Source organism: Pinus tabuliformis, chromosome 6 (assembly GCF_031772625.1).
Source record: "Pinus tabuliformis cultivar Carrire ecotype Pingquan chromosome 6, CPIR1, whole genome shotgun sequence".
NCBI classification, from domain to species: Eukaryota; Viridiplantae; Streptophyta; class Pinopsida; order Pinales; family Pinaceae; genus Pinus; species Pinus tabuliformis.
This window is the reverse complement of record NC_142292.1, coordinates 1,755,860,069-1,755,871,247: the sequence shown is the minus strand read 5'-3', so window position 1 is coordinate 1,755,871,247 and position 11,179 is coordinate 1,755,860,069. Positions and strand designations below refer to the sequence as shown.

Below are 11,179 nucleotides of genomic sequence, written 5' to 3'. Positions count from 1 at the left end.
TTAGGTAAATAATATATTTTCCATTAGTGACTTCCCATCATAATTTAAGTCTTTACATAAGGAAAAGAACACGAATGAGAGGTAAATAAAAAGATGTTGTCAGGGTCTCAATCCTGAGACCTATGGAAAAAATTAATAATGTGAATCATGAGCACAAGCATCATCATCACAAAGGGAAAAAAATCAGAAGCTCTATGTTCATGGATAATCGACACAATACTAGACCTGCAAGATCTGTAGAGGGATGTCAGAGTGGGGAAGCGAACTTGAAGGACAAGCCACAAGAGGAACAAGTCAGCCATGGCTTAAAATGTCAGAGTGGGGAAGCGAACATGAAGGACAAGCCATCAGGGTACTCATGTTGTTCCTTTAATATGAAGAGCACCAACATTGGTAAAACCTTGCAATTCAGATAGAACAACAAAGATTTGCTCACATGCTTTTATGGAAAAATATAAATTTTTTCTATGGTTTAATATTTTATTGTATTGCATAAAAATTGGAAGGAACAATGTTCATAATGAGATACTTTGTTTTTACATTTGATTTTAATTAAATTGTAAAAAATATTATTATAATATTAATTATATTTCTAATGAATTAAATGTTTCTCAAATCCCAAATCTAATTAAAAATACTCTTTGATTTGTGGTAAAAGTATTTAGTTTGGATTAAAAAAATTGGATTATGGGTTAGATTTTTTTTGGTTGAATACTAATTTTTTTTTTGGGGTTAAAGGGTATGTTTTTTGGTTTGCTATTAGATAATGATGAAAAGATAAAACCTAGTTAAATGATTTCTCAATAGTGCCCATTAGTGTTGCCTATAAATAATTGTAAATAATAAGGGTGTTTTTACTTATGAGTAGAAATATGTTTCACTTATCTTTGAAGTGACATATTATTTTGTTGGTAACTTAAAATATTAGGTGAATACCATACTAGAAAGTGCACACAAAATCTCCATGCATTGCGGGTCCATTATATGATGTAGAATTATAAAAGTTTCCATTGATGGAAATATAAGAACCATCCTTTGAATAATTGTCACATCTTATATTTATATAATGTAGGATTATAAAAGTTTCCTTTGATGGAAATATAAGGACCATCCTTTGAATAATTGTCACATCTTATATTGGAGGTGACAAAAAGATCTCATTTCTCATTAGTAAGAAAAGTGTGCATATGGCGCCAGGGCCTGTTTGATATGTATAGACAAAATATAGGACTCCATGGAGATGGGGCAATATATTGTTTCCAAGTCACTTCACAAATGCTTATGTAGAATGTTATGCTGATCCAAATGGAAAATGGCATCAACCCATGGTATTCATACACCCATCGAATTTACCCATGGTATTGTAAGTGGCATCTACTCATGGTATTTATCCACCCATGGTATTGTAAGTGACATCCACCCATGGTATTCATTCACCCATGGTATTTGCCCATGGTATTATGACATCCACCCATGGTATTCATTCACCCATGGAATTGACCCGTGGTATTGTGACATACACCCATGGTATTCATTCACCCATGGAATTGACCCGTGGTATTGTAACTAAAAAATATTATAAGTAACAAGTCACATTTTGTAGAAGGAGAGATGGTCTGCCACAATTATTATCGGTTTTAATAAAAAGTTTCTTTGTGGTTTTATTTACTGTGTGTTCTATCATTTTCTTTTTAGCATTGCAATTCTTCAGATCTTGGCGGCCTCCACCACAAGATCCATTTCAATATTTTAGATCTAAAAGATTGAAATGGATCTTGTGGGGGAGGCCCCCAAGATCTTAAGAATTGCAATGCTAGAAAGAAAATGACAAAACACATAGTAAATAAAACCACAAAGAAACTTTTTATTAAAACCGATAATAACTATATGTCAGGCCAGGCAGTAACTCCATAAGGCAAAAATGATTCGTGTTACATTCCATCAGGTAGGTCTTCATTATATACATGAGGGAAAGACTGTTCAGTTCATCTCCCGATGACTGTTCATATTTCTAATTTATCTATTTACATAAATTTACCCAATCAAAAGGATTAGGTGTCAACATTCCCCCCCTTAATTTGAAGGGATGTTGGTGAGTCCAAGCATCATTCTGAATCGTTCAAGATTTTCTCTTCCAAGCACTTTGGTGAAGAAGTCTGCAATTTGCTCATTTGTGGAACAATGACGGAGATGGATTTTTTGGCCTCAACATGATGTCGAATCAAATGATATTTAGTATTGATGTGCTTCGTTCGATCTTGGAATTTTGGGTTCTTGGCCAAATTTATTGAAAAGGTATTGTCAATCATGAGTGGAGTTGATTGTACTTGTTTTACCTACAAATCTTCAAGAATTTTCTTGAGCCACACAATTTCTTTTGTTGCTTCAGTTGCTGCCACGTATTCTACTTCTGTGTGGAATCTGCTGGAACTGATTGTTTGTGTGATCTCCAGGAGACAGCTCCTGATCCAAGACTCATAGCATATCCTGAAGTTGATACCCCAGTTTCTTTTTCTCCATCAAAGTTTGAATCAGAGTATCCAATCAAGCTGAAGTCATCCACCTGTGTATACTTGATTCCAAAGTCTTGAGTTCCCTTCAAGTACCTTAGAACTCTTTTTGCAGCAGAACAATGTCCCTCACAAGGCTTTTGCATAAACCTGGAGAGGATTCCAACATCAAACGAAATGTATGGTCTGGTAGTAGTTAGGTAGTTGAGACTTCCTACAAGCTGTCTATACTTTGTTGCATCCTCAAAATCTTTTTCTTCAATAGATGTGAGCTTTAAGTTTTGTTCCATTGGAGTAGTAAGAGGATTGCACTCTGTCATGCCAAACCTATTCAACAGATCTCCAATGTATGTCTTTTGAGAAAGAAATATGGACTTTTGATGTTGGGTTACTTCAATGCCAAGATAGTAATGAACATAGCCCTAATCAGTGATTTCAAAAATTTTCCCCAATTCCTTCTTTATGGATGCAATGTAGCTTTCATTGTTCCCTGTCATCAAAAGATCATCTACATATACCACAAGATATACAACTATTTTTCCAACTTTCTTGACAAATAAAGTTTCATCATCAAGATCAAAATGTTTGAAATTGAGTTTCATAAGATGCTCAGTTAGTTTTCATACCAGGCTCGCGATGCTTGTTTGAGGCCATACAAGCACTTCACAAGTTTGCATACTTTATGTTCATGTCATTTCACAACAAATCCTTCAGGCTGGGACATAAAAACATTCTCTTTTAGATCTCCATTCAAGAAAGCAATTTTTACATCCATTTGATGGAATTTCCAACCATTCTGAGCTGCTAGTGCAAAAACTGTCTGGATGGTAGCCCATTTTGTTGTGGGGGCAAAAGTCTCCTCATAATCGACCCCTTCCTTCTGTGTAAAACCTTTTTCCACAAGCCTAACTTTTTTCTTGTCAAGTGAGCCATCAGCTTTATACTTGTTCTTGTAGACCCACTTGCAACCAATTGGTTTGATTCCTAATGGAGGATCAACCAGCTTCCAAGTGCCATTCTTTATGAGGGCATCATACTCCTTTTGCATCGCTTCTTTCCATTCATCATGAGAAGAAACTTCTTTTAAGGAAGTTGGTTTAAAATTTGTAGACAATTTCAATTCACAATCATAAGAAACATCCATATCAACAGGTGAATTAGAGTCATCTACATCACCTCCATTTTTCTGGTTTGAATTTCTGGTTCCTATCTTTCCAACTTCATCAAGATGAACACTTTCAAGTGTCTTTGTCAGCCACTTTGAGGGACCTTTCTCATATGGTCTAGGCTGCTCCGTTGACTGAGTTGGGATTGAATCAAGATTGAGTCTCCCAATTCTATCAATTACACCACTTAAAGCATCATCCGTTGTTGGAGTTTCATGCAGGGGAGAGTGTTCTTCAGAAGAAGATTCCACATGTTGATCTAGTATAGGAACCCCCCCTTCAAGATGTGGAATCTGATTATCAAATTCTTGAAATGATTTTGCTTTTGCAAATCTATCCAAGCGATCAAGTTGTCGCTCAACAACATTGTCAGTTTTGGATGATTCAAGAAAAATTACATCTCTAGATACAAAAAAATTCTTATTTACTTCATCATAGAGGCGGTATGCTTTGGAGGTGTATGAATACCCCAGAAAGATACACTTATGACTTCTAGCACCAAGTTTGTTTCTATGTACCTTTGGTATCAAGGCATAACAGGTGGAACCGAAGACCCTGAGATGATTTACCGACGGAACATATCCATACCACATTTCATATGGGGTCTTGTTTCTTATAGCATTAGATGGACATCTATTCTTTATATATGCAGCACATAGAACAGCATCAGCCCAAAACATTATCTTTACATTTTTGAAGAAGAGCATGGATCGTACCATATTTAAGATTGTCCTATTCATTCTTTTAGCTACACCATTTTGTTGGGGATTATAAGGCACAATTTTTTGATGTTTGATCCCATGTTGGTGAAGATAGTTTTCAAATTCATTTGATGTGTATTCTTTTCCATTATCAGTGCGAATAGACCCAATATGAGATTGTGCATCATTTTCAATCCATTTATGAAAATTCTTGAATGTTTGAAAAGCATTAGATTTTTTCTTCAATAAATAAACCCAACACATTCTGGTATAGTCATCAATAAATGCCATGATATATTTATTTCCATTTGCAGAAGGAACAAGCATTGGACCACATAAATCTGAATGAATGAGTTCAAGTTTTCTATGTGCTCTTGAATGTGAATCATGAAAACACTGTTTGCTATGCTTTCCTAGAATGCAAGCATCACATTGCTTAAGTTTCTTAGGAATTGTAAGCAAACCAGCAACACCATTTTTCTTCAACAAGCAGAGACTGTCATAGTTCAAATGTCCAAATCTAGCATGCCATAATAAACTTGATGGAAGTGTAACTTCTTCATGATGAGAATTGTATGAAAAATGTTGTGCATGAGCATAGGTTCTTTGCAGCTTGAGAAGCCTTTCTTCTTTTATTCATCTCATGACAAGTGAGTGGTCAGATGCTTTTCTTACCTCAAGCTTGCCATCAAACATATGAATGGAGTGACCTTGTTGGCGGATGTGGACCAAGGAAAACAAGTTTCTCTTCAGTTATGGGAGATATAGAACATGATGCAGAAGAAAGTCTGGAAGACCAGGTAGTTTAAGCCTGATTGTGCCAAGCCCTGATGGCTTGATTTTTTATTGATCTGCAAAGTATACTGCTCCATCAACACTGTCAGTGAAATCTTCAAAAAAATCTTTTCTATGAGTCATGTGGCAGGTTGCTCCTGAATCAAGCAACCAATCATTTTTCCAAGAAGCAAGTGAAGCATTAAATAAATCTTCATTTACTCCAATGTTACATTGTGCCACAACATAGTGAGTGGATTCAGGTGCTTTACCTTTGTTTGTATCATCAGTTTTACCTTTCTGTTGGTTTCTTTTCTGCTCAATTTTGTCCCATGGTAGCTTGCATGTAGAGGCATCATGTGATCCATTTCTTTTGTAGCGTATGCAGTGCAAATCTGCCTTTTCTCCTTGAGAATGTCTGCCCCCCCTGCCTCTGAAATATCTTCCTCTTCCTCTTCGACCACCTCTTCCTCTTGTAGAATCTTGAGCAGGATGCTTTTCTTTATGAGCAAGGCACACAGCCTCTTCAGAAGATTCAGGGGCTGTCTTCTTTCCAAAAGCTTTCTCTCTTTCAGCAAACTTTTTCACAAGAGAGTCAAAGGTTATATCTTTGAGATTTCCATTTGCTTGCAATGACTCAAGATAATTGGAGTAAGTAGGATAAAATGCCTTGAGAAAAGAAATAAGAGGAATATCCAATTCAACCTTAGTGGATTTGATATCATGCATTATAGACTTTACTTCAGATGCAAGAGCAAGAGGATCATTATTTTGCAGTTCAAGAGTGAAGAGTTTAATCATGAGTTGAACAACTTCAAGTGCAAAATGTGAGTCATAGAGTTCTTTCAGCTTTTGCAAGGCTTCAAAGGTAGTTGAATATGACGAAATATGGCGACTCACCTCTTCATTTACAGATGCTACGATTAATGCATAAGCTTTGCTGTTCTTGTTTTCCCAAATGACGAGCTCTTTGTCTGAGGTAGGCTGTACTAGTTCATTGTCTCCGTCTCCGACGCATACTCCTTTCCACAACTCATTGAAAATGAGGGTGTGTTTTATCATCCGAGACCATTTAGGATAGTTCTCCTTGCTAGTGAGAACTATTCCCACCATGGATATGATTGAATGCATTCTGTAACACAAAACTTCTGCAGACACATGAGGGGGGCGGAAAAATGGCGGGCGAACCAGAGGGAAGTTTTTTTGAATGACAAAAATGGCGGACGAACCAGAGGGAAGGAGTTTCGGCTGATGAAAATGGTGGGTGTCGGTATTTCTCGGCCATGGAAAACAGACGGTCGGTTTAAAGAAAGTTAGGTTTTACGGGATCTGGAACATTCCTTTCAGAAGGTGAACGAGGAACGTCGTTCTGTATCACATCTCTTAATGGATTCTGGGCGTTGTGTAGAGCGGCAAAAGGAGCCTGATATCGAATCAGTGGACCTTGAACCAGCTCTCGAAGATCTTCTGGCTTATTGGGGTCATGAAGTCTTTGAGAAAAACCTACAAATCTTTTTCCCAAAAAGCGCAGAGGACCCTGTTTTGCCTGCAGAGAAAGTGGAAGGAGGGGGGTCGGAAAAAATCGCACAGAAAAAAGGGAATGCATCAAACCCCTCTTCGATAAGGATGCCCCCATGCCTGACGTGGTCCTCGTCCAGTGAAGAGGAAGGCGGGGATTCGAAAGGCTCCGGAGTAAAGAAACAAATGAGAAGAGATTCCAATGCACCTGAGTTATTGGTTGATAGGGTGACTGGGAGGGTTCTTGAAGAAAACAGAGTTCCTGCCGAAAGACGCTCTGAGCTACATGAGACACAGGAAACAAATGCTCATGGAAAGAATAATCCAGGAGATGGAGGAACACAGACGGAGGACGTGGGAGGGAAGAGAAAGAAGAACAAACCAATTAGAAAAAAGGAGGAGCGGCCCAGTTGCGTGTTTGGAGTAGATATTAGTATAGATAAGGCAATGGAAGCCTCGGAGACTTTTTTAGTTGGCAGAGTTCGTGGCAGAAAGTTCTCGATTGACTCCATCAGGGACTGGGCGCAGACTGAATGGAAAGAAGCTCCGGGTCAGCCAGTAGAGATCAAGAATCTGGTCAGAGGCTGGTTCTGCATTAGATTCGGCCAAAAGGAGCACGCAGAATGGGTGCTGGACAAACATTGGAGTCTCGAAAAAAGGCCAATCCTATTCAGAAGGTGGACGCCCCTGTTTGATGCTCAGAAAGAAAAGACGGTGGAGTCACCAGTATGGGTCAAACTACCGGGTCTCCCCATGCAATTCTGGACGGACTCAGCGTTTACTTCGATGGGCAATACCCTGGGGAGGTTTCTAGATATTGATAGATCCTATCTCAGAACTCATGACTGGAGTGTCGCTCGTATATTGGTAAGCTTAAACCCCAGAGATGGTCTGGCGGATGCTATGAACCTAAAGTATAGAAGTCTAGAGTTCCTTCAGACCCTGGACTATGAAAACCTCCCTTTCAGATGCCATCGTTGTCACAAATACGGACATCTAGCTAGGGAGTGTCCTCTTGGTCATAGGCGCCGTCGAAGACAAAAGAGAAAAGGAAAAACCCTGGAGGTTAATCAGTGGTTGTCTTCCCAGAAAGAAGGAGCTCCATTAGAGGAGAGCGGTCTACAGGCAGAAGTTCAAGGGTTGGAGCCGGAGCAAATGAAGGAAGCTGAACAGGAACAGCCTGGGTTTCAAGTAAGTGAGTCTGTCTCAACTCCGATGTCTCGCATGGGAACTGTAGCAGTTTCTGAAATGGCAGGGGTGGTCCAGGCTAGCCCGCTTCAGTACCCTCCTGTTTCCATATGCTCTTCTTTTAATGTATCTCAATCATGCTGTGATGAGGCTGGAACCCTAAGGTAGCTCGTGGATGATCTGTCGATCCTGCGGCAGGGCCTAGACACTTTAGATAGTGTAATTATGACTATCCCACCCTCTCCAAATTTGAACTCTAGTCCCACGGATGCTGCCTTACTATTTTCTCCCAGCGTTTGGAGTCCTGAACCCCCTTACAGTCTTAGATCATTGGCATCCAGAAAAGGGAAAGGGATTGTTGTGGGAGGACTGGATTCAGACATGGTGTCAACAGGACCGAGGAAGACAAGAGGAAGGAAATCAAATCCGACGAAGGCTCAGATGAAGGCAGTCATTGATATTGCTGGTGGGAAACAGATGTCCCTGCCAGGGGTGCTTAGAGCAAAGCGGACACCCTCAGAGGTTTCCCGATGATCATTCTATCCTACAACAACAGGGGTTTAGCTAGTCAGCCCAAAAAGCTAGCTCTGAAGGAACTGGTCAGGACCAACAAACCTGACATTCTTCTGATTCAAGAAACGCTTGGGAAGGGAGAAGAAGTTATGGGTTGGCTCAACAAGCTCTTTCCGGGTTGGACCTTCCACGCTATTGATGCAAATGGTCATTCAGGAGGAGTGGCTCTGGGCTTCAAAGTAAAGGTACTTTGGGAGATTTCCTCTTGGGGATCGGAAAATGTTTTGGCAGTCGAACTTTATTCCAATGAACTCTGCATCCCCTTTCACATTCTAAATGTTTATGGTCCAGTGTTGAAGCGGGAAAACTTCTGGAATGCTTTCTTTGCAAAGTCTTTCCTGTCGCATCCAAATCTCATAGTTGGGGGAGATTTTAATTTTTCATTGGGGATGTCAGAATCGTGGGGGGTCAGAGCCAGGGCTGATCCCCTCACCGATTTTTTTCAAAATAAACTGGCCTCTTCGCATATGGTGGATGTCCCTCTACTCAAGATGCGCCCGTCATGGAGGAATCGTAGAATTGCAGAAGAATGGGTGGGAAAGAAACTAGATCGATTTCTGATTGGTGAATCGATGGCAGAAAATTTACAGGCTTATAGACATTGGGTTGGGGAAGGCGGTCTATCAGATCATTTCCCAGTCTTTCTGGAAGTGAAAGGGGCTTTTACCAAACCGGGCACCCCTTTCAAATTCAACGCCTCTTGGCTTTTGGATGCAACTTATATCAGTTTATTCCACAACACTTGGAAGAAAGATGCATTTAGTGAAGATGAGAGCCGCAGTCAAAATTTTATGGATAATTTAAAAAGGATGAAGGTCGCCTCTAAACAATGGGCCCTTCAAAAGAAACTGAAGGATGAAGCAATGCTGGAAACTGTCAATTCTAAGATTGCGCTCTTGGAAGATTCAGGTGGAAATGGTTATGGAACAGTTGAAGCTCGGGATAGATTACAAGAGTTGGAGAGAGAAAGGAGGAGGATCCTTCATCAAAAAGAGGAAAGCTGGCGTTTAAAAAGTAGAGCGACCTAGTTGCAGGCGGGGGACGACAACACCAAGTTTTTTCAGAATTATGCAAGAGGGAGGAAAAACTCCAATACTATCTGGGAAATGAAGAAAGACAATGGTGAGCAGGCGTGCTCTTTCGAAGATCTGGCCTCCTTAGGGGTAGATTTCTTTAAGAATTTGTACAAAGCGACAGAGGAAATCTCTATTGTAGAGGTTATAAGAGTTGCGCAGTTCTTCCCAAGGTTCATAGAGGAGGAAGGAAATGAATCTATAATGGCGCTTGTTACAAAGGAGGAGGTTGAAGACATTCTCAAGTCAATGCAAAAGGACAAAAGTCCAGGCCCGGATGGCTGGACAGTCGAATTTTTCCAACACTTTTTTGAATTCATTGGGGACGAGCTAGTGGCAGTCGTTGAAGATTCCAGACGTACAGGTACAATTCCAAATCCTTTCAATGCCACCTTTCTGGCCCTTATTCCTAAATCGGATCTTCCGGTTTCCTATGATGAATTCAGGCCTATCTCTTTGTGCACTTGCGTGTATAAAATCATTGCAAAAATTATTTCCTCTAGGCTTAAACCAGTCCTTTCTAGAAATATTTCTCCAGAGCAGTTTGGATTTCTAGACGGCAGGCAAATTCACGAAGCCGTCGGAGTTGCACAAGAAACTCTTCATAGTCTAAAAATTGGGAAAAAAAAAGGGGTTGTGGTGAAAATCGACCTGTCAAAGGCTTATGACAGGATCAGCTGGCTGTATCTCAGGCTTTTGCTAACTCATCTGGGATTTAGGTATGATTTTGTGAGATGGGTGATGAGTTGTGTTTCCTCTTCTTCCATAGCAGTGCTGATCAACGGAGCGGCCTCTAGTTTTTTTAGCCCTGAGCGTGGCCTCCGCCAAGGCTGTCCGCTTTCTCCACTTCTGTTTTTGCTGGCAGCAGACGGCATCAGTCTTATGATTCAGGATGCTAAAAGACAAGGGACTCTCAAAGGCATTGAAGTGGCGGTAAACTTGTGGGTCACCCACCTCCTCTTCGTGGATGATATTCTCCTGTTCAGCAACGGAAGTCTAGAGGACTGCAGGACGCTAAAGAAGCTTTTGGACCTATTTCTGAAGGCTACAGGTCTTTGCATTAATGAGAGAAAATCCACTCTCACCTGTGCTAGAATACCCAGAGAGCATGTTTGCAGAGTGGAACTGGTCCTAAATTTCGAAGTCAAATCAATGGAGGATGCCTTTAAATATTTGGGGTTCTATTTGAAGCCTGACAATTACAGGATAAAAGACTGGAAATGGATACTTGTAAAAATTGAATCCAAGCTGAAACACTGGAGTTTCAAGTGGCTGTCCAGGGCAGGCAGGCTAGTGTTAATCAAATCTGTTCTGATGGCAATCCCAGTGTATTGGGCTAGTCTGACTTGGGTTCCTAAAGGAATCTTATCCTCAATTGACAAACTATGTAGCAGATTCCTGTGGGTGGGGTCCAAGTCGGAGAAAGTTACCCCATGGATTGCTTGGGATAAAGTGGCACGTCCCAAAGAATGGGGAGGGTGGGGTATAAAAAATGTTGAAAGTTTCTCCAAATCCCTTGCAGCAAAGCTCAGCTGGAGGCTCATTTCTACGGAGAACTTGTGGACTTCTGTTTCTAAAAGAAAATATATTGATCCGCTAACAATTCTAGATTGGATCAGATTGCCACAAAAGAATTGCAAAAACTCCTCGGTGGTCTGGAAAGCTGTGGTCGCCTC

General features: G+C 40.4%; 1 protein-coding gene across 1 annotated transcript; it reads left to right on the top strand.

The window, feature by feature from the left end:
* The first annotated feature begins 8,387 nt into the window (after positions 1 to 8,387).
* On the top strand, positions 8,388 to 9,458 carry LOC149265953 (uncharacterized). Its single transcript, XM_089406622.1, has one exon. The coding sequence runs from the start codon at positions 8,388 to 8,390 to the stop codon at positions 9,456 to 9,458; it is 1,071 nt and encodes a 356-aa protein (XP_089262748.1).
* The last annotated feature ends 1,721 nt before the right edge of the window (positions 9,459 to 11,179 follow it).

Excerpts from the sequence above, each read along its gene's own strand:
- LOC149265953 (XM_089406622.1), top strand. The coding sequence starts at position 8,388 with ATGATCATTCTATCCTACAACAACAGGGGTTTAGCTAGTCAGCCCAAA.